Source organism: Myotis nattereri, assembly GCF_964212035.1.
Source record: "Myotis nattereri genome assembly, chromosome: 5".
Classification (NCBI taxonomy): Eukaryota; Metazoa; Chordata; class Mammalia; order Chiroptera; family Vespertilionidae; genus Myotis; species Myotis nattereri.
Window position 1 is genome coordinate 74,626,628 of NC_138080.1, and position 24,449 is coordinate 74,651,076.

Genomic DNA, 24,449 nt, shown 5'->3' on the forward strand with positions numbered 1-24,449 from the left:
CAGTATGAGCCCTGACCGGGTATCTAACCAGGACCTCCTGGTTCATAGGTCCACACTCAACTACTGAGCCACGCTGGCTGGGCATCCCTGCAACATTTTGCCTCCTAATTGTTCGCTTTCAATTGCAGATAAGGTCCTGTTGTGAGTGTGTGCATATTTGAGTGAAACCTCAACCCAAGTGAGAAGAAACCTTCAAGGAGCAACTACTGACAGTGAGTCTGCAGTCATCTCTATACATAATATGGAATGTTTTCGACCCAGAGAGAGCTAAGTGGATGACTGTTGACAAGGAGTGGTGAGTCTGAATATCCCTGCTGATAACTTAAATCCTCTCCTTAAAAAGAGAATTCCTCATCCTACATTCTTACCATTTACCTACTGTTAAATAGTAAGTTAACTTTTGTATGAGAATGACAACAGTCCAGTTTAAGAGAATTCTTTGCTTCTAACAGCGTGTTTATGATCACAGTTTCACTTTCTTATTCAATTAGGTTCATCTCTTCCTTTGCCTCCGTGTTTTTCTTTTTTATTTCTTCCACCAGTCCAAATGATGCCATCTTCCAAAGGCCTGTCCTCCTTGAAATAATATGTTGGGTGTTGGTCCCATTTAAGGCTTCTCTGTTTAGTGAAATGGGTTAAATAGGCCAAGCCCCTGCCATATATATATATATATATATATATATATATATATATATATATATATATATTTTTTAATCCTCACTCGAGGATATTTTTTTCCATTGATCTTTAGAGAGAGTGGGAGGGAGGGAGGCAGGAGAGAGAGAGAGAGAGAGAGAGAGAGAGAGAAAGAGAAAGAAAGAAACATCGACATGAGAGAGACACATGGATTGGTTGCCTCCTGCACCAGCCCTGACTGGGGCTGGGGATGGAACCTGCAACCAAGCCACGTGCCCTTGACCAGGAATCGAACCCATGCCTCCTCGGTCCACGGACCAATGCTCTAACCCAGCAGTTCTCAACTTGTGAGTCGTGACCCCTTTGGTGGTCGAACAACCCTTTCACAGGGGTCTCCTAAGACCATCCTGCGTATTGGATATTTACATTATGATTCATAACAGTAGCAACATTACAGTTACGAAGTAGCAACGAAAATAATTTTATGGTTGGGTCACAACATGAGGAACGGTATTTAAAGGGCCAGAAGGTTGAGAACCACTGCTCTAACCAATGTACCAAACCAGCCAGGGCACCCCTGCTGTCTTTTTACTGCATGGTTTGCAGATGACTTATAGCACTACATTTTCCCTTTACCTTGCTTGATCAATCTGAGGATTGAAACAAGAATGTTTCCGATAAATATTCCTTTGCATCCTCTTTAAAAAAATTGGTGTCAATCAATCCACCAACAGTTCTATCTTAGAAAGTTCTGCTTTATTTATTGGAGCTACTTTTAATTCCTCATTTCTCAACTCTGAATTTCCTCAATTCTTAACTCATGTGGCATTACACTGGATATAGTAGCTGCATCATTGAAGGCACACAAAAGACCATGCAGCAGGTCACCAACTTGGTAAATAGCAGATGACTAAAAAAACCCTGAATCATCTTTAAAGATGCAGAATGGCTGAGCCCACAAAAAAGCAAAAAACAGTCCCATGTAATGGTCCCCAGGTCCCCAACAACTATCCCTGTCATCTGCTAACCCACCAACAGGTCTATCGTACCATGCACATCTTGTATTGATCACGGAGGAAGAATACTAGACTGATGACCAGACTCCGTCCTTAGACTTTTGAGAACCAATAGTTAAAGAAGTTACCACAGAAGAAATGACTCTACGTGTTGCATGAACAATGAGGAAAAGAAGTAATGAACCACCTGACAGCCCATCAAGTGATGGGGAATATGCCATCCACAACAAATCTATCTCGATAGTAGAGCGATTAGGGAGGAAGATGAATGATCTACATGCAATTATGGGCAATCAGTTGAAGCTTCTTGATGCCAAGATGACACTACTAGGGACCAAGGTTGACAAAATCCAGAGAGATGTTTCTTGTATGTACTTACGATCAATGCATATATACAAGGAACCCCCTGAAGTGTGCCTTCTACCCAAGTGTGGTAACAGATGAAACTAGGCCTTCTCCTTCTGTAGCTGCCTCTGCTGTATTACCTCAGAATACCAAGGAAGATTTCTACAAAATCTAGAAAGAATGGTTCACATAACAGATGCACTAGGCCAGCAACTGTGTTCTGCAGCAAAATACTCTGAACAAACTCTTTATGCTTGGAGGACTTACCCTTATTTATTACTGCCATTGCGCACTATAGACAACATCAACAACAGAAAATGAAGTGATGGTCATGATAGTTATGAGCATCCATTCTGATCTTGGTTATGGTAGGTCTCATTGCCTTTGGAAGTGATTGTTTTAGGAATGGGCATGAGACCAAATTTTGGCCAATCTAAAATAAAAGGGAAGTCTGCAAGAGACTTCTGTGAAGGATTTTTTTTTTTTTTTTTTACTTTTGAGAAGGAAGTGAGAGAAAGAGATGGTCCCTCTTCTCCCTACAGCTTGTTTTATCTGGTTGTAACATCTGTAACTGCTGTATTCATCTTGGCTACTAGCCTGAAGGTGATACCCTTCTGTAAAGGAGGACAGAGTCAAGACAATTGCATAGACTAGAACTGAAACCTATTTAATAGAACCTCCCTAACTGTGGGTTCCTTGTTATGTGAGACAACAAATTTCCTTATTGTTTAAGTAATTTTGCCCTTTGATGCTCTGTTACTTGCTGTGGAAATCCTGATTTATTTGATTTCTCCCTGTTTTGATTACCTACTGTCTTTTTGTGCCTCATACATTTCTACTTGATTATGTCCTGTACTTTCTGGTAGTTTATGCTTGTGTATATTGCCTTTGTAGCACATTATACACTTTGTGAAGTCAAGGGCTATGTTTGTATCCTTACTGTGTCTGACTCTAGTGTGTTCTTCTTTTTTTTTTTTTTTTTTAAATGTTCCCAGTAGGCTGAATGCTATGGTACCAACATAGCAGAAAAAAACCTATTGGGGAAATGTTTTGTGGTCATGTCCACAGCAAATGAGAAACTACATTCTAAAAGCCTTGGTAATGACCATATAAAGATGTGTTCTTCTTAATAAAGCCACCAATGCATATTTACTGAATTGAATTATTTGAATAGTATTTGAAAAACCAATCCACAGAATTGAAGTATTATAGAGATTTCCTCCTAAATCACAGTCTTATCTTTAACCACACTGCTTTCTTATAGGATTATGAGTAAAGTTTGGCTTTTGATTTAAGATGACTGGTGTGTAACACATTTTCAAGTGATTACTCTAAAAATGTTGCTTGAATTTAGCCTTTTGTATTTGTTCAATTTTACCATGAAAATCAGCTTCTGTCCTCTATATTTGAGTATTGGCTTTCAGTCTAATAAGTTTTTGCATTCTTTTCTGTTGTAAAAACAATAATTTGCCTTCTATTTTCTGTGCTAATTATAGGAATGAAGGACATGGCTTATAAGAAGTATGATCAGGATTAATTTGTTTGTTTGGCTTTGGAATGTGCATTTGCAAAAAAACTCCCTAAAGTGTGCATCTCTGCTTTGTTCTTAGGACCTAATTGGGAGTGTGTGTGTGTGTGTGTGTGTGTGTGTGTGTGTGTAGGCAGGATGAGAGGAAGTGGGAGACTTGGGGACAGGGGAGATTTGGTGATGATCTAGTTACAGGGGTGGGCAAACTTTTTGACTCGAGGGCCACAATGGGTTCTTAAACTGGACCGGAGGGCCGGAACAAAAGCATGGATAGAGTGTTTGTGTGAACTAATATATAAATTCAAAGTAAACATCATTACATAAAAGGGTACGGTCTTTTTATTTTTTAGTTTTATTCATTTCAAACGGGCCGGATCTGGCCCGCGGCGGGCCGTAGTTTGTCCACGGCTGAATGGTGAGAGGAGTCTTGAGGTACAGGATGGATTATTTAGTTGCTTGTATTTCAAAGCTCTTTGAAACAAAACATACATTTATTTATTTATTTATTTATTTTGCCTAACTCAAGACATCTATATTCTCTTCTGTTTTCTTTAAATTCTGTTATTATAATCTTGGAAAAGTGGTATAAGAGCCTTTTTCTTCCTGAAAAATCTATGGTGGTGTTGCTTTCAGTTCTGTTAAGAATTATAAAACTGCACTGTAAGCTGGTAGCACTTTCTGAATCCTTCAAAAAGTGATTCACATTCAGGGAAGGATTTACTTTTTTTTTTTGTCTTGATGGGTTATGCTTAAAATCTGGGGGAATAACTTTAAGAAGATGGAGAAAGTTGTATGATGTGCTTGACCCATCAATTTTAATTTGGTAATGCCGTTATTTAGTAATATCAAAGGTTTAAATCACTAAGATCAGCTTTAATGTGTTTTCTTTAATGAATGTTATGAAGAGATTATACGAATGGAACATGTGTCTTAACCAAGGCCATCATGGCAAGCATGTGATCTAAGATAGATCAATCAGAATGAGATCTTGGGGCTTTTGCTAGAAATGCTGGGATAAAGGCATGTATTTTCTTACTCTGAATTTCAGCCTGAAAATGTACAGTTACTAAATTCCTGGAAGCTATCTTTTGACTATAAAAGAAAAGTCGATTGAATAAGAAGCCAACACAGGAGGAGTAGTGCAGAGGAAAGTGGGCTGCTAGATCAAATCTTCCCCCAATTCCTTATTTAATCCAGCTGGCTTTGGATTTTATCTCACGTGTATATGAAAACATCCTAACAGATACGTCCCTATTACCAACCATTCAACGCTCTAACCACTGAGCACACCAGCCAGGGCAATGAGATTGTTTTTTAGTTTCTCTTTCTGAGCGTTCATTATTGGTGTATAAAGGCCATCAATTTTTGGATGCTATATCCTGCTACATTTGTTAAATCTAGCAGTTTTTTAGTGGAGTCTTGAGGGCTTTCTATGTATAGTATATCATCTGCGAATAATGACAGTTTTACTTTCTCCTTTGCAATTCGTATGCCTTTTATTTTTTCTTGTCTGATTGCTATGCTAGGACTTCTAGTACTATTTATCTATATAAAAGGCTAACATGCTAAGTATCCTTCCCACCTTCCGACCGGTCGCTATGACATGCACTGACCACCAGGGGGCAGATACTCAATGCAGGAGCTGCTGTGATACACACAAAGAAATGGCACTGCGGACCTGGTGCTGACAAAGCAACACTCGGCTTCCCCCAAGTGGGACACAGGCTCTGCCACCACCCTGGAGCAACAGCCCACCAAATCGCAGCCAACACTGCCAAGACCCCGTGGCGCAAACTGTATCCACAGCCCAGCCCAGAAACGGTGGCTGTGGGTGCCAGGTAATGATGTCATGTAGCATCACCCAGCTTCCTTTCCCTAGTGACAGGCCATCTATATATATAGAAGGCTAATATGCTAAGTGTCCCTCCAGGTAATGACGTCATATAGCAGTGCCTGGCTTCCTCTCCTTAGCAACTAGCCTCCTTGCAATTTCTGCAGCCCAGGAACATGGCTTGCTTTATAGCCAGGTGCAAACACTTTACACTGTAACCAAATGCCTGTGAAGCGTTTTCCCATGCTTCATCTCATTTGATTCTCACAGAAGTCCTGGAGTAGGTAGATAGGAGACTTGGTGGAATCCTATTTTATTTTCATCAGCTGGAAAACGGAGATTTAGAAAGCTTAGAAACTTGACCCAACTGAAAAGAAGTAAGAAGTGGTGGACCTTGAAAATGACTTGAGGTTTTCTCACTGTGCAGAATATAGTCAAACACTGCTATAGTTAAATATTTTACCCTTTGTTCTCCCTGCATGATTTACAATAATAATGTGCTTTGTGTTGATATTTACTGCTGTGTTGCTGACAATTACCTGAAAGAGAAGTTGGGGTGTTTCACTGGGCTGGAAAAAGTTTAGCTAAATCAGAAAGCAGGTCTAATTAAGCAAGTTTATTCTATATCTACAAAAGGCTAAGTTGACTCATGCATGTGAGATATATATAAAGCTCTCGCTGGCGCCAATTGCATGTTTGGGTTTTGATCTGTTATTATCGATCGTGAATTTGGTTGATACTTCTATTTAAAGAAAGGGTGAATAACGATATTAAAATATTTCTTCTAATTAATTTCTTTTCAGTGTGCACAAATTCGTGCACTGGGCCACTAGTTTTAAATAAGAGTGGTGAAAGCAGACATTACTGTCTTGTTCTTGATCTTAAGATTAACACTTTCAGTTTTTCCCCATTGAGTATAATGTTGGCTAAGGGATTCTCATATATAGCCTTTATTATGTTGAGGTATTATGTTAAATGAAATAAGCCAGTTAAAGATAAATATCACGTGATGTAACTTATATGTGGAGTCTAATGAAAAAAATAAACTGATGAACAAAATAGGTCCAGAGGCATGGATGCATGGAATAGATGCATGGTGGGAAAAGAGTAATCAAATAACATATATGCATATATCCATAAACAATGGATACAGTGTGGGGAAGGGCTGGGGTGCGGTGAGGGCTGGGTAAAGGGGGGGCAAAGGAGGGGAGAAGTGGGGGACATCTGTAATACTGTCAACAATAAGAAAAAATTAACATATACCTTCTTTGGAAAATATTAAAAATAATTATATAAATGCCTTTACAGTGTTGATAAACTTTTTTAGAAGATAAAGGTAACAGTAAGTTTTGCCCTTTGATGGCTTGAATTTTTGTTTCACCTTAGTATACAGAGACATTGAGCTTTAAGAGAGCCTATGAGTTTAATTTACCTGTAGTATGTTTTACTAAAGAGTTTAGTGATTCTTCTAAACTCATTCTGCAAACTCATTCTGACTAAAGGCAGCATATTGCTTCTATGTGTTCCTAAGAACACAGGTCAATATAAGATATCATGTACCAATTTTCAATTAATGACATTGATTTAATTTTGTCCCTCCTTATTTCCTCTGTAAAATTTCCACAGGGTTTCAATATGATATTTTCCAGACTTTTTAAAAAGCCAGAAACAGTTCTGTACATTTGTAGAGAACACACAAGCTTTTTGGGTAAGAAAAATTAGCTCTTTTTTGTCCAAAGCTTACAATGTAAATTTTATCTTTTATCAGAAGTCCAATTACACATTATTTATTTTATGAGAGTTCTAGTGGTTTTTATTTGTAAACATTTTTATTGTTTTTATTTGTAATAAAGCTCATAGTACTGTATTTGTTGAAATCTTTCAGAAAGATTTTCCCCCCATCCCACTCTATCCCCATCTATGTATATAAAAACCTAAGCGACCGGCTGACTGTTCAACCAGTAGCTATGATGCATACTGACCACCAGGGGGCAGATGCTCAGCTCACAGGCATGGAGACACGGAACAGACTGCTGAATCTCAGAGGGAAGGTGGGAGGGGGGAGGGCAAGAAGAGATTAACCAAAGATCTTATATGCATACTAGAGGCCCTCAGCCTGGCCTGCGGGGATTGGGCCGAAACCAGCAGTCTGACATCCCCTGAGGGGTCCCAGATTGTGAGAGGGCAGGGCACAGGCCAGGCCAAGGGACCCCACTGGTGTATGAATCCATGCACTGGGCCTCTAGTATAGCTATATTAGGCTTACTTTTTTCTACATTTGTTTTTTTCTCTTTTCACTGTACACCCTAAGAATAGGAACACGTATGTAGCTTTAGAGTCAGCCATATGAAGACCTAAGCAACAGTTGACAAAACAATTTATATGTTTAACTGAGAGCTCCAAAGCTTACATAAATTATACAGTCTGGTTAATCTTTAGCAGTAGGCATGCATTTGGCACAGATTTTGTCATTGTTTATCTTTAACTTACTAATGAAATATGTAAGTAAAATGTAAGCTTTTTTGTTTGTGCTCATCATTTGTGCCTGGAACTTAAAAGACACTCTTTATATATGTAATTCTTAGAGCTAAAGGTTTTTTTCTCTAGATATTAGTTTCTTTCGCAAGAAGATCTTTGAACCATTTTAAAATTAGAGAGAGAAAACTTGATAACCTAATAATGTAAGTTATCTCTAAACTTCTGCCAGTTATGATATTAGGCACTTTGGTGGTAGAATTTTTGTGGCCATGTTGGGGTGAAGAGCTTTTTAAATAATATTGACATAGTTCTGTTGTCAGCAAATTAATTTTGTAAAAGTTTCTCCCAGTCAAAAAAATCAGTGGTAGCTGAAAATACCTAATTTATTTGGAGCAAATATCAAGTTAACAAAAAGTTCTAAAGCAGTTGTCACAAAGCAGCTAGGAATCAAGTGTAAATCACAATGATACTTTCCCTCTCTGGGGATGCATCTGAAACACAGTATCAAAGACTGCTATCCACTTTACCTGGCTCCACATCCAGATAAGTGACTGTAGTTTGTATTCAGTTGACTTTCACATCCCCTAGAGATTGATAGGGGATTCCAGTCCTGACCAAGAAGCACAAATTACACATACTTCTCATTCTTTAGGCCTTTTAATTACCTCTCCTCATCCTTTATGTTGCAAAACACACTTGGCAGCCAGTTCAGGCAGTAATTAGGTATTGAGCTAACATTCCCTTCTGAAAATTTAATCCTTTGATGTCCAAGGCCTTCTAGACTAAGAAGAGAAAACCTGACTAAAACAATGTATGATATGAAGATATGAATTTTTTTTATAATTAATAACTAGTAGCTAAACTAAGTTAGAATAATTTATTCAGCTACCCACTGAAAATCATTATATTGCTAATTTTATTGTACGCATTAACATACAAAGTATACATACATTTAAATTTGCTTTTGAGGAAAATATGCCATTGCTGTCAAAGGGATTAGTTGGCTTAAGTAAGTTTTATTTTTTTGACTATACCTTAATACTTATTTCACTTTCCCTTTTACCTAAATTATAATAAATAGACTTATGTATTTTTGTGTGCTACTCCATCTAAGAAAGGTAAATTGACCATAAAAATTTTTGTCCATTTGCTCAGGTAAGCATCAAGGAAGCTTGTCTCTGCTCAGTTCTCTGTGTGAAGCACAAAAATATGATAAGAATGATGATGATCATAGTAACAAAGTATTAACATTTCTTTAAACTTGTGTGCCAAGCACTATTCTAAGCAATTTAAGTTTGCTCACTTAATCCTCACATAAACTTTTGAAGTAGATATAATTATAAACTCCATTTTATAGAACAGCAAAGTGAGACACACAGAGGTTGAGTAATTTGCTCAAGGTCATATAGCTAGTGAGTGGAGGAAACAAGAATCCAAACTTAGGCTGACTAGTTCAGTCTATATTCTAAACCATAGCATCTTTGCAAGCTTGTACCTACATGCCATTGTGTAATATAAATGAGTACTATCCATGTGGTATGAGAATCTAAGACAAGGAATTAAATTAAAACTTATACTTGAATTTGTGAACTTTACCTTGCTATTATCTGAGTACTCGCAAATACAAACTGCTCTTAGTGGCAGTATAGCCAAATATATATTTTTAAAATCTGAAATACATCAACTCAGTTGAGGTATTAAGCATGCTTAATTTGTGTGAAACAGAATCAAAAGTTTAGAATTTACTAGTACCCTTTAAAATAAAAGTTCTGTGGCAGTTATTAGTACTTCTTTAATTTTTAGAAATTTAGCTTGGGCAAGTGGCAAGCTCTCTCACCAGTTATAAAATACTAAGGGCCCAGTGCACGAATTCTTGCACCTTGAAAGGAACTGTGGGCCGCAAGGCTGTGGTGGGTACGGGGGCAGTTCTCAGCCCGAACTCCGTGCCCCCGCCAGGCCTCAGGAGCAGGGGGAGGTGGAGAAGCCCTGAGGGGTGATCGGGACTGGCAGCCACTACTGGCACCCACTGGCGGTGCCGAGTGATCAGGGCGCTGGCAGCGGGTGTGAGCAAAGAATTTTTAGTAGCCGCCAGAGGCTCGCCCCGATGATAGTGACCAGTGCCCCACCTTGGTCTGGTGCCCCTGCTCACCTCCACCATCCTGCCGCGGCCGACGCCCACCATGTTTCACGCGCACCCCCTGGTGGTCAGCACATGTCATAGCATCCAGTAGTTTGGTTGTTCCGCTGTTTGGTCTATTTACATATTAGGGTTTTTTATATATAGATAATGCTACACTGTTAGTGTCACATTCTGCACATAAATAAGGACTCAGACTGGCTAAAGGTATGCATCATTGTCCTGCTTTTCAAATCAAGGCTTTATTATTGTTTCTTTAGACATTGGCCTAAAAAACAATTTTATTAAATTGTGGGTAGGATGTTGGAACATAAATTCTTTAAATTGTTAGTAACACAACTGTTCATATAGGTACGGATACCTGCAGCATTTGATTTAGGTGCAGAAGGTGAGGAGGGAAGGAAGCTGATGGTGGCGAGTATTTTATTTTTGACACAAGGTACTACTACTACTACTACACTCTTTCACTCATGCCTGTCAAGGAAGCTCTGCCAGTCATTAAGTAGCTTGATAACTCTCTTCAAGCTTTGCTCAAATCTTACGTCTAAAATCTTTGCGTTTGTGAAATTCTCTCTGGTGCAGTAGACCAGTCTGAGTCCTTATTTATGTGTGGAATGTGCTGAGCTGTGTTAAAGCCAAGTTCAGATGTTGATGTTGCAAAGAAACACTGCTTTTGTTATCTTAAGATTTAAAAAAGTATCAAGTTTTCAATATGGATATATTTTCAGCAACTTTCAGTCTAAGAAGTGAAAGTAATTATTAGTATATTAGTGGCAGTGTTGAAATTCTTTGTGCTGAATTCAGTACTTCTCTAAAGGTGTTTATATATAAATGTTTTTAAGTATTTACACTTGTGAAAAAAAATTCTGTAAAGGAAGTTTGTTAGAAAAGCAAGAAGTTGGAAAATGTATTGGTTTGACAGTCTGAGGCATGTCTGAAACATCTTAAGGTTTATATATTTCCTTAATAAAAACCAGTGGAGTTACAAACATCTCCTTGGTGTTTGAATATACATTTCAACAGATCTATTTTCTAGGTGGAAATACTTCACTAAAGCTGTATATCCTTTCTGTTTCATCTAAGAAAATAGAAGCACAAATTATTGTACTTTAAACAGTCATTCTTACATTAACCATTAAGAAAGAGAAAATACTGCGAATGTCATTTTCATAGTACATAGAGTAGGGAAAAACCTTGTTTTATTTAAAATTCTCAAAATGAGGGACAGCTTCACTCTAATTGGGAAGGAAATTTGAATTTGGGAAAATGTGGGGTGATAAAGTATTATCTATGGATTATAAATTAGGAAGCCATTTATGTTAAGTGTTAAACAGAAGAAATATATTTTTTAAAAGAAAATACACCTTCCAATGGTAAAATTAATTTTTGAAGGTGGTTTCTGGCAAAGATAATTTATATGTAAAAAGGAAATTGTCTAGCTTTATATGTAGATGAGAAAATATGATGATGGAATAAATCAAACAGTACATCAGATTAGCTCCATATCTGTCTAAAACATCAGATTTTAAATACAGTAGATTTGGACACCTCAGAGTAGCTCCATATCTGTCTGTGCTACAACAATGATGCGTCTAAAGATTTTTCAGTTTCAAACACAGGCATGTTTGTTCTCATAGAATTGGTTAAAGGAGATTTTATTTCACAGTGAATTCTTAATGGCCAAGGTCTTTGATTCAGGTTGGAATTAAACTTGTCAAATAGCAACACTGAAATAATGTTTGTGATGTTGTGAATTTAGCCTTTTGCTCTTACATTCTTGCTAGGAAGGAAATATATGAAACATACTGTTTGTTTAAGCTTATAAACTTTCACAGTATTTTCCCAATTCAGTAGACAAAGCCAATTTCAAGACTGCTACTTCCTAGTTTAGAGTTTAGGTGAGATGAGGAATGTTCATCCCTGCTTGAAAATAAATTTTAACTATGGCAAGAATATAAATTTTCTTCCTTCTGATTTTCCTCCTTGAACATATGCTTAAAACTTAACATATCATTTTTGTGTGAACATAAATTTCATTTCACTTAATGCTCAGGGTTTGTGATCCTGTAATATATCTATCACTGATTTATAGTTGGAATGGCTTATAAATGAATGACAGCTCTTTCAAACATTTATAAATATGTGATTGATAGTTTACCACTTGGGGCAAAAATGTTTACTTTGAATAATCAAATTAATACATCTTTGATCTTTTCATTTCAAGGATTTTTTTTTCTTCCTCTACCTCGTACCCTATATTTTAAAAGTTAAGATCCAGAATTCTTGCAAACATTTTCTGCACTTGAACTCTGCTTCTCTTTCTTCACTCCTCAAACCACTCTAATTTGATTTCTGCCCATACTACTTCACTAAAACTGCTATAGCCAGGCCACCAAGTGTCTGTAGCACATTTCTGAGTGTTTGTTGTCACTGAGGCAGTTAATACTGGTACCCACTTCCTTTTGTTTGTTTGGCTGGTTGGTTTTTTGCTAAGCCTTACCAGAGGATAATTTTTCCATTGCTTTTCAGAGAAAGTGGAAGGGAGGGAAAGAGACAGAAACAAACATTGATGTGAGAGACACATCAACTGGTTACCTCCTGTACGTGCCCTGCCCTGACCGGGGGTGGGGGAGCAAACCCGCAACCCTTTGGTGTGAGGGTCGTTGCTCTAACCACTTAGTAACACTGGTCAGGCCGCAGTCCCTGCTTGAACATGCCCCAGTGACACTACATTAGCTAGTTTTCATCCTCTTTCTTTCTGATAACACCCAATCCTCCTTTGTAAACTTCTCTTTCTCTAATCACCCTTTAAATGCTGCTATTCCTTAGAGCAGCGGTTCTCAACCTGTGGGTCGCGACCCCTTTGGGGGGTCAAACGGCCCTTTCACAGGGTTCGCCTAAGACCATCGGAAAACACATATATAATTACATACTGTTTTTGTGATTAATCACTGTGCTTTAATTATGTTCAATTTGTAACAATGAAAATACATCCTGCAAATCAGATATTTACATTACGATTCATAACAGTAGCAAAATTACAGTTATGAAGTAGCAACGAAAATAATTTTATGGTTGGGGGTCACCACAACATGAGGAACTGTATTAAAGGGTCGCGGCATTAGGAAGGTTGAGAACCACTGCCTTAGAGTCTCTTGGCTTCTCATGATAGTGCTTTCCCTAGAATTTGGCATTCGTTGCTTCAGTTATAATCTGCTGATGATTCCAAAGCTGCTTTATGGCTGCAGAGCTGTATGTCCAGCTGTGTACTGGACATCTTCACTTGCTGGTTGTAGTAGCCTGCAGGTGATGTAAACCCGCTTCAGGCTTTAGAGGGAAAACTGTTGCTTTACATAGTGGTTCTCAATCTTCTGGCCCTTTAAATATAGTTCCTCATGTTGTGACCCAACCATAAAATTATTTTTGTTGCTACTTCATAACTGTAATGTTGCTACTGTTATGAATCGTCATGTAAATATCTGATATGCAGCATGGTCTTAGGCGACCCCATGAAAGGATCGTTCGACCACCAAAGGGGTCGCGACCCAGAGGTTGAGAACCACGGCTACAACATCAAGCATCAGGTGTACAGGTCAAACTGGTCTTAGAAATGACTGGATATAGACTTCCTCCTTTCTTTTGTTGCTGCATTATAATCTCAGAACCATCTTCTGTATGACATTTGGAACATGGTTGGCTAAGGTCAACCTTCAAGGCTACAGATTGTCAGTCACGAAGAAAAGATAGGCTTGCTCCGTCCAACTCCAGACAGAAGACAGCTGGACATGGATTCTGATTGATGCAGCTTGGTTGGCTACCTCAGGATGTACTAGGTGTACCGGTTAATAATGGCGGATTTTGTAATCAAAGAAAACACGATAATTTCAAGAGAAACATCATAAGTGCTTTATTCAAAGTAATGTCCATTGCTAGGTACACATTTCCCCCATCTTTCAGGTAATTTGTGGATACCGTCACAATAGAACTTTTCTTGTTTTGAGGCAGACCATTCAGAGACCCAATTTTTCACTTCTTCGTTTTGAAGTGCTGCTCAGAAAATGCGTGTGCCATCGATGGAAACAAGTGGTAATCTGAAGGAGCAAGGTCTGGTGAATACAGCGGGTGGGTTAATACTTCCCAGGCAAGATCTTTTAACGTGTCTTTAACAGGTTTTGAAGTATGTGATGGTGCGTTATCATGAAGCAAAATTACTTCTGGCACATTCTGGTCGTTTTACAATCAAAGCGTGGTTCAAATTGATTATTTGTGGTCGGTAGCGATCAGTATTAATGGTTTCACCTGGTTTTAGAAGCTCATAATACACCACACCTTCCTGATCCCACCAAACGCAGAGCAGTCTTTCCGAAGCGATTTGACCTTGCAGTCGATGTTGATGGTTGACCTGGATCAACCCATGATTTTGTGCATTTGGGATTCTCAAAATAAATCCACTTTTCATCGCCAGTCACAATTCGATGCAAAAAAAAAGACTTGCTTTCGTGCTGTTGAAGCAACATTTTACTGATGACTTTTCGGTTTTCCATTTGTCTTTTGTTCAGTTGATGTGGCACCCATTTTCCTTCCTTTAAAATCTTTCCCATTGCTTGTAAACAATCAGAAAATGTTTGCTGAGCAATGTTTAATCTTTCTGCAAGTTGTTTTTGAGTTTGACACGGATCTTCATCCAATAATGTTTGTAATTGTTGGTCTTCAAACTTTTTCGGTTGACCTGGACGATCTTTGTCTTTCACATGGAAATCATCACTTTCACAGCGTTTAAACCAGTGTTCACAAGTATCTTGAGATGGAGCATGTTCACCATAAGCTTCCCGAAGTATATGATAACTTTTTCTTCAAAATAAAGTAATGAATTAAAACTTCCTGCAAATGCTCTTTTTTGGGGCATGAAATTTGACATTTTTAAGCATAAAAATATCTATGATGTTAACACCTTCAGCAAATTTGACATAGGAAGTTTTGAAGCTTGCTGTCAATACAACAAAATAGCATACATTTCAAATTGCATATATGTCAACATATGTGTAACTCCATCTATTAAAAAAAATCCTCTTTATTAACTGGTACACCTAGTAAACTGGTTTGACTGACACTCATTCTGATGATGGTGGGAACAGGGACCTAATGTCTTGATTCAAAATGCAGTCTAACCTAACCCTTAATCATCTCTCATGTACAATTCTAATAACAATGGAGAAGGTGATAATTTTTTTTATAATTATTGATGAGTTATTGCTGCTTGAATATCTAAAAAAGTTGATTGCTATTCTACTTACAGTCTGGCTTATCTTTGAGAACAAAGGACTCAATTGAAGAAACCTATAGGAAAATGATCAGTATTTCTTTTTGGAATTAGGAACTATTATATGGTGTTTGAATTAGTGAATTTTAAAAAACTTATTAGAACAGCTTATACTTTTATAGTCATAAAATAGAATGCTCTGGGAAGGCAAGAATTTCTGTCTTCTTTCACTGCTATATCCCTAATAACTGGATACTGAAAAAAAGCTTGAAAAGATTTGTTGAATAAATATCAGTTTATTAAAATCTTGAATTTTTTTCAGTGTTTACTTTTTGGGGAAATTTTATTAATTTTATCACAGATTTAAGAAATAAAAGTGGTGGTGGGGGGACAAGGAGAGAGAGACTAAAGAACTTATCCTATATAATAAAGAGGTAATATGCAAATTAAACCCCATGCCCTCACAAGATGGCTACCTATGACCAGGCCGGCAGGGGGTTAGTGAGGGACGACCAAACAACTGAACAGCAGGCTGCGTGGGGCAACCAGGCCATCAGGGGGGTTAGTGAGGGATGACCAAACAACTGAACAGCAGGCTGCGTGGGGTAGGGGGGCCTTGAGGGGCGACCAGGCTGGCAGGTGGGGGATAGTAAGGGGTGACCAGGCAGGCAGGCAGGTGAGCAATTAGGAGCCAGTGGTCCAGGATTGTGAGAGGGATGTCCGACTGCCGGTTTAGGCCCGATCCTGGGGATCCCGGATTGGAGAGGGTGCAGGCTGGGCTGAGGGGACCCCACCCCCATCCCCCGCCCCATGCATGAATTTCGGCCTCTAGTATACTTACATTCATAACCCATGGGATGTGGACAATAGCGTGGTAAGGATCTGAGGGGTGGTAGGGGCTGGACAGACAGGATTAAACAGGGGGGGGGGGGGATGGGAGACATCTGTAATACTGCCCACAATAAAAAAATGAAAGAAAAGCTTCTACAGATAAGTAAAGTAACTTGTTTTCTTTACTTTTTCTTTTTTTTTCTAGAGTACCTGAGCCAAGACAACTTCCTGGTGGTTCAGAAACAAGTCTCTGTAGAACCACAAGCAAAGAAAGGAACATTCTGTCTTTTTCTTAATTAATTTGACTACATAAGATACTTCCAGGAACTAAAACACAAGGAAGTATTAAAATTATTATTTGAACATCATTGGACATCCATCATACTGAGGAGTGTGCTTTGTGAAGCTTCCTGAGTAGAGATTTGGAAACTTCCTTGGTGCTCATTTATACTTTGGACTATAAGCATGAGTGAATTCTGGTTGTGTTTCAACTGCTGTATTGCAGAACAGCCTCAACCTGTAAGTATGAATTAATATACGCACAGATTGGGTGGGTGCTTATGAGACATACTGCTGGTGCTCAAGTTGAGAATCAGGACCCTAGCAGTAATTGCAGGGCAGTTCTAAGGAGTGTCACAGAGAGTAGTTCAATGGATCTCTGAAAATCTGGTTAAAAACGGGGGGGTGGGCGGAGGAAAATAATGTTTTTTTGAGTAAATGGTGTCATAAACTGTGCTAGACCATTGTACATGACTGGGAAGGCTGTGCTCTTTCACCAAGTAGATGACTTCTGAAGGAAAAGTGAGAGAAGGAGCTAATATAGCTCAGTCAGCCTTGGAGATCTGGGGTGCAAGATGTGACAGCCAGACCAGATTGCACTCACATTTTTTTCAATTTACCATCTCATTTTCCTAACAGAAACCCTTGGAGGAAGATACCATTATCCTTATTTTCCAGTTGAAATAGATCCAGTGTTTTTGCCCAAAGTCATATTAGGTAGTAAGTGGTCTTGGCTGACTTCTTTTTGGCACATGCCCCACTTTTTTGTGCCTTCTAAACTATGCACATATTGTTACCTCTTCCAAAATCCTGCCCTTCAACCTCCAATTTTCTGTTCATCTAGAGCAGCGGTTCTCAACCTGTGGATCGCAACCCCTTTGGGGGTCGAACAACCCTTTCACAGGGGTCACCTAAGACCATCAGAAAACACATATATATAATCCTATCTAATAAAAGAGAAACATGGTAATTGGCGTACGACCGCTACCCTTCCCATTGGCTAATCAGGGAGATATGCAAATTAACTGCCAGCCAAGATGGCGGCCAGCAGCCAGGCAGCTGGAAGCTAACATGAGGCTTGCTTGCTTCAGTGACGGAGGAAACCAATGTTCCCTGCCTGCCTTGCCGGCCTCTGAGCCTGCAGTTTCAAACATTGTAACAAATATAGAAGCTAAACAAAACCCCAGAAACCTGCTTTCAGCCCGCCAGGATCTCAGAGCTGGAGTTATACATTGTTTTGATTATAGAACCCCCCAAAAAACAGATACCTCCTTTCAGCAGCGGAGGCCTCAGAGCTGGAGCCAGAGCTAAAGCTGGCCCAGAATAAATAAAAAAAAGAAAAAAAGGAACAGTTGGGAGCTTCAGCCCTCAGCCCCTCACCCAGACTGGCCAGGCACCCCAGTGGGGACCCCCACCCTGATCCAGGACACCCTTCAGGGCAAACCAGCCAGCCCCACCCATGCACCAGGCCTCTATCCTATATAGTAAAAGGGTAATATGCCTCCCGGCACCGGGATCAGCGTGACAGGGGGCAGTGCCCAAACCCCCTGATCGTCCTGCGGCTCTGTGTGTGACAGGGGGCAGGGCCACAACCTCCCTATCCGCCCTGCTCTGTTCGTGACAGGGGAAGGCGCCCCAACCTCCTGATCAGCCCTGCCCTGTGCCTGATAGGGGGAGCTCCCCAACCCCCTGATCGCCCTGCGGCTCTGTGTGTGACAGACTGCGGTGCCCCAACCCCCTGATCGGCCCTGCTCTGTGTGTGACAGGGTGCGGCGCCCCAACCCCCCCCCCCCCCCCCCACACACACACACACGGGCCCTGCTCTGTGTGTGACAGGGTAGAGCCATAACCTCCCCATCGGCCCTGCCCTGAGGGTGACAGTGGCAGCATCCCAACCCCCTGATTGGCCCTACCCTGTGGTGATAGAGGGCGGCGCCCCAACCCCCTGATCCACCCTGCTCTGTGTGTGACGGGGCGATGCCCCAACTCCCCTATTGGCCCTACTCTGTGAGTGACAGGGGGGAGCTCCCCAACCCCCTGATTGACCCTGCTCTGTGCGTGACAGGGTGAGGAGCCCCAACCTCCCTGATGGGCCCTGCTCTGTGCGTGACGGGGGGCGGTGCCCCAACCCCCCAATCGGCCCTACCCTGAGCGTGACTGAGGGTGGCATCGCAACCTCCCTATCCGCCCTGCTCTGTGCATGACAGGGGGCAGCGCCCCAACTCCCCAATCGGCCCTGCTCTGAGCCCGACCAGGGGCAGCACCTAGGGATTGGGCCTGCCCTCTGCCACCCGGGAGCAGGCCTAAGCCAGCAGGTCGTTATCTCCCGAGGGGTCCCAGACTGCGAGAGGGCACAGGCCAGGCTGAGGGACCCCCCCTTCCCCCCGAGTACAGAAATTTTTGTGCACCAGGCCTCTAGTTACATATAATTACATATTGTTTTTATGATTAATCACTATGGTTTAATTATGTTCAATTTGTTACAATGAAATTGGGGGTCACCGCAACATGAGGAACTGTATTAAAGGGTCACGGCATTAGGAAGGTTGAGAACCACTGATCTAGATCAAAAGTCACCTCTACAAAATCTTCCCCAACTATCTCCTTAGTAAATATTTATCTGCATTCCTACCAGCTCTTTAATTCATTTTTCTATTATGGCATGGAACTTCTTACATAGTAATAATTGTTCTCTAGTCTCTCCCACCACATTTTTAATTCTATAGGGGCCCTGACCATATTTACTTTGTATCTAAAGGATCAAATCTAATACCTTGGAGAATCTATTACATGCTGGCTGGCTGGCTGAATAAGTGAGTTTATGTTTTATTGTTTGTGATAGCATAAAAGGACAGATGAGATCTAATCTTTTCTAAGCCTTTCCCTGGGTATGCACAGTTAATTTCTAATTTTCCTCATATATGCATTTGTTTTTTAATGTCTTAGTCTGTTATGTCTAGCTCCCCAAAGGGTAAAATATGAAAGATGAAGGGTGGAGGGAGGAGGAGAATGGGTTGTTGGCTTTTTAAAACAAATTTTTTTTAATTGATTTTAGAGTGAGGAAGGGAGAGAGAGAAACATTAGTGATGAGAGAGAATCATTGATCAACTGCCTCCTGCACGCCCCCTACTGGGGATCAAGCCTGCAACCCGGACATGTGCCCCACCGGGAATCAAACCCTGACCTCCTGGTTCCCTGGTTCATGGGTTGATGCTCAAGCACTGAGCCACACCAGCCGGGCAGGTGCTAGCTTTTTAAATCCCCTGGAAGTCACTGCAGCCAGACAAGGAGTGGCTTGCAACAAACAGTGTGGGGAGGCGGTCCAACACTGGCTGCCTATCTCTTTCTTCTCTGTGATCAGAAGTGGAGATATTTGGAGGACCTGGTCCTTTTTGCCTTCTCTGGCTACCATAGCTGAGTGTGAGCTGCTCTAGGAACACAGCAAGAGCTGGCTGATGGGTAATGCTACTGTGCTAAGGGCTGACATTGCATGAAATTACTGTGGTTTACCTTTCAAGCCTTCCGCTGGTAGTTGTAATCCTTGAACAGACTCGAGTTCGAAGATAGTTACATCAGGCTGATTCTGCCCCTGTGGTTGTTGGGTGGCGATGCAGATTCCTGGTGCTCCATGTCCACCATCTTTCTGTTTACTACTTTTATAATTTTGGTTTTTATATTTAGCGCTTTGATCTGTGAAATGTGGAAGATTGGTTGATTTGTGTGGTGTGAGGTGGGGGTTTAACTATTCTTTCATGCTAATCAGCTATCTAAAGGCAGTTCACTAAATAGCCAATATTTTTATTAGTGATTTGAAATGTCATCTTTATTATATACTATGCTTTCATATATGTAAGAGTCCATTTCTGAAATACATTTCTTTTGGTACATGTGTTTACACATATACTGGGACTACCATATTGTTTTAATTGCTGGTGTTAGTGTATTTTGCTGCTTCATAGAAGAGATCTCTTTCATAGATCTTTTTAAACTGTATTGGTAATGTCTTATTTTTTAAGCCCTTATTATTATTATTATTATTTGAGCCCTTATTATTTTCTTCATGTTTTTATTTGTATGAGATATTTCATAATGCATATTTTTATAGGTGTTTACTTTAGGATTGCATTAAATTTAGAATAAGGGGTGAGAATTGACATCTTTAAAATTGAGTAATCTCATTGAGAAACATGGCATGTGTCTTAATTTGTATAGACCTTTTCATGTAATTTTTGCACATTTCTTATTAACTTTGTTTTAGATAGTTTATGGATTTTATATTACTATTCTTCTTGAAATTCTGTTCGTCGCTGGTATTTCCTAATTGGATTGTACTAATGTATAGGAAACTAATAATGTTATGCAGACACCTTACTGAACACTTTTTATTTTCTAAAGATGTCGATATAGTGACATTTTAAAACCTTTTTCTGATACATAAACCTGTTGTGTTGTTGATATCTTACAGCATTGACTGAGATCTCCAGTATTATGGTGTTGAGTAGTATCATTAAGGGCTGAGCATCCTTGCTTCTCCTGACTTTAAAGCAGCGGTTCTCAGCCTGTGGGTCACGACCCTTTGGCAGTCGAACGACCCTTTCCCAGGGGTCGCCTAAGACCATCCTGCATATCAGATATTTACATTATGATTCATAACAGTAGCAACATTACAGTTATGAAGTAGCAACGAAAATAATTTTATGGTTGGGTCACAACATGAGGAACGGTATTTAAAGGGCCAGAGGTTGAGAATCACTGCTTTAAAGGGATCGGTTGTAATGTACTTAAACATAAAATGAATGTGTATTTTAGTGATTGTATGTTTACCTACACGTTTAAGTTATTGTATACAATTTACCTCTGATATTTCCAAAGATTACATTTTTAACATCTTTAAAGATTATGGAATACTTGAATCCTGTTGCCATTTTGTTTTTAATATTCCTTGTAATTTTTTGTTGGAAATTAGACTTGATAATTCTGGGTAAAAGGAAGTGAGGTAAATAGGCCTTTATTATGAGGTTTTATATATATCTGGATAGGGGTTAGGCCATACTGTTTGCTGTAGCTGTAGGTGAGGGTAAAATTTCCTTCCGTATCCTTGTATGTGTTTTGAGTTTCCCTAGAGACTTCTTAAATATTCCCCTATTATATAGGAGCCATGTTACAGATGGTGGTGGGGAAGGGGAAACTTTATGTACCGCTGTGCTTAGATTTCAGTCTTAGTGAGTCTGCTGGGCTGTGATGAACACAAGTACTTCTCAGTTTTGTTTTGGTTTTTACTTAGTTCATACAAAAAGGCTAGAGGGGACTGGAGTTGGGTATTTCTTTTTCCCTATGTGGAAGGCTAGTGTGGGCTAGAGTTGGAAAATTCTCTTCCCCAGAGCTGGTTAGTTTCTAGTAAAACCCGTCGATTGGGCTCTGATAAAGTAGTTTCTCTTCAGGATAGGCTTTGTTAAGAACAGAATGCTCTGGCTTACTTAAAAATGGCTCCCATTCCTCACTCTTTGCTGAAAAACACGGGAGACCTTTCTCTGATGTGCACTTGAAGAACATGGTAGAGTTCCTGGAGGCAAAACTCACAGAAGTGTGGGGTCCCCCTAAGACTAGACCCGTGGGGTTTTTTACTGTCAGACTTGTCTACGCTAATCCTCCAGCAGCTCATCAGTTACAGGTTAGGTTTTCCTACACTGGTCCTGGATACCCTTGGAGGTTTCACCTCATGGTAACTTGTGATTTTTATATCTGCCTCTCTCTCCAATTTTGGGGACAGTGGTTCTCTCTGTGATCCCAGTTCTCGAATGGCTGTAAGAATTGTTGGTTTTCACTTTGTTAACTTTTTCCTGTTGTGTGGACGGGAATGACACTTTCCAAATTCTTACATTCCAGACCACAAACCAGAAATTGTATTGCCATATTTTTTTAAGATTGATTACTTTATTGCTGGTATTCATAATGCATATAACAAAGTGAATCCTGTTCCAGCATGTGATCTAGGTATACTCATATATAGCTAAAATAACAAGACATAGATTAGAAATTTAAATGTCAGGAGCATACAGCCTTGGAATTATAAATATGAGACATTGGAAATACATTTTTTGCTGTACAAAGGATATGCAGCATGAGTTTTTTGCACACATATAACATGTCAGTATTGTGTTATTGTTTAATAATACATATTTGTATGAAATATTCCACAGGAATTCCATGGGCATCTGATTTCTTAGTCTTTTGGACTTGCTGAGAAATATGACACAAAACTGAACAGGGCATTGTGGTTACTGCAGTGGAAGAATAGCTTGTTTGTTGGCACTTAATGACGTCACTGACAATTATATGTATGTTTATAGTCTACAAAAACATATCCTTTCCATTCCATTAGGCAGTATCAAGAGTGCCTTATTTGAAAGCTGCTTAGTCATCTCTAAATACTTTAGTTTTCTAAAGTATTTACTGAAATTAAGTGCCGCATGCCATCTCTCCCACTCATTCCTTACCACCCCCTGCTCTTGCACATTCCATGTGTGAAAAAGGAATAACCCAACACTGGGAAGAACATAGACTTCATTTTTCTGTGTAGTAGCATACAAATCATACTTTTTCTTCTGACTCCTTCATTTTAGGACAGTATAATGCAGTCCCATTTTTTTTTTTAGCGGTAGTAATCCAGACCTCTTTTTTTTTTTTAATATATTTCATTGATTTTTTACAGAGAGGAAGGGAGAGAGATAGAGAGTTAGAAACATCGATGAGAGAGAAACATCGATCAGCTGCCTCCTGCACATCTCCCACTGGGGATATGCCCGCAACCCAGGTACATGCCCTTGACCGGAATCAAACCTGGGATCCTTCAGTCCGCAGGCCGACGCTCTATCCACTGAGCCAAACCGGTTTCGGCCCAGACCTCTTTAATTGATGGTAGTATAAATGCTGTAGTTGCTGTTGCTAGATACAGCGAAGGCTGTAAATTTAAAATTGGATGGTGCCTTACAGCATGTTAAGCCCCATGTCATTCACCAGTGACTGACACTGTACTTTCCGTCCAGAAGACAAAACAGCCTGGGCGCTTAATGTGTTAAAAATGGAAAGGTTCATAAGCTATTTACAGGACTGTAGTGAATTCTTGACCTATTTATTGTTGTGCATTGGAGTACAGGTGGGCTTCTTTTCCCCCTAGCTTATTGAGGTATAATTGGTATACAAAAAACTGCACATAATAGCCCTAGCTGGTTTGGCTCAGTGGATAGAGTGTCAGCCTGCGGACTGAAGGGTCCCAGGTTCGATTCCAGTCAAGGGCACATGCCCAGGTTGCAGGCTCGATCCCCAGTAGGGGGCGTGCAGGAGGGAGCCAATCAATGATTCTCTCTTATCATTGATGTTTCTAACTCCCTCTCCCTCTCCCTTCCTCTCTGAAATCAATAAAAATATATTTAAAAAAAAACAAAAAACCTGCACATAATTAATGTATACAATCTGGTGAGTTTGGGCATAAATATATGCACACAGTCCTGTTATGACCACCACAATCAAAGACATACACTTCTAAGGTATCCTCAAAAAACAATGAATATTGATTTACACCCCCCCTTCTATTCATCTATTCATGTTACATGCCTTCCCCATTTGATGTTTTTGCCATATGGTATTGATAATTGCTATTTGTCTCTGAAATGTGTTATTTTAATTAGACATGTACAGTCACCATTATTAGTGCATATAATAATACTGCTATTTCTATAATGGGCCAGGTACTAACGAAATAACAGTGAACAAAACAGACATTGTCTCTGCCATTATGGCTTTCACTGCAATGGCAGAAATATGTAGTAAATAAATAAGTGTATATGATATCAGGTGATGATAACTGCTCTATGGAAAAAGAAAGCAGGAACATAATATAGAGAAGGAAAAATGGTGGTATTAATGGTATACCGCACAGTCCTTTCTGATGAAGTGATTTTTTAAAAAATATGTATTTTTATTGGTTTCAGAGAGGAAGGGAGAGGGAGGGAGGGAGGGAGAGAGAGAGAGAGAAACATCAATGATAAGAGAGAATCATTAATCGGCATATTATCATATTATTATATACCTATAGATGAAGCAGGCCA

The 24,449-nt window shown here is 39.8% G+C and overlaps 1 protein-coding gene across 4 annotated transcripts in view; it reads left to right on the plus strand.

Moving 5' to 3' along the window:
* Positions 1-24,449, plus strand: part of CDC42SE2 (CDC42 small effector 2) — a 105,326-nt gene that overhangs the window by 53,613 nt on the left and 27,264 nt on the right. For 2 of the 4 annotated variants that reach the window (XM_081092610.1, XM_081092609.1), the window contains 2 exons: positions 129-295; positions 16,268-16,581. In XM_081092610.1, the coding sequence (XP_080948736.1) occupies positions 16,528-16,581 (54 nt within the window). In that variant the 5' untranslated portion in view covers positions 129-295; positions 16,268-16,527. The remainder of the gene's footprint in view (positions 1-128; positions 296-16,267; positions 16,582-24,449) is intronic. The other 2 variants (XM_081092611.1, XM_081092612.1) reach the window with 2 other exon arrangements.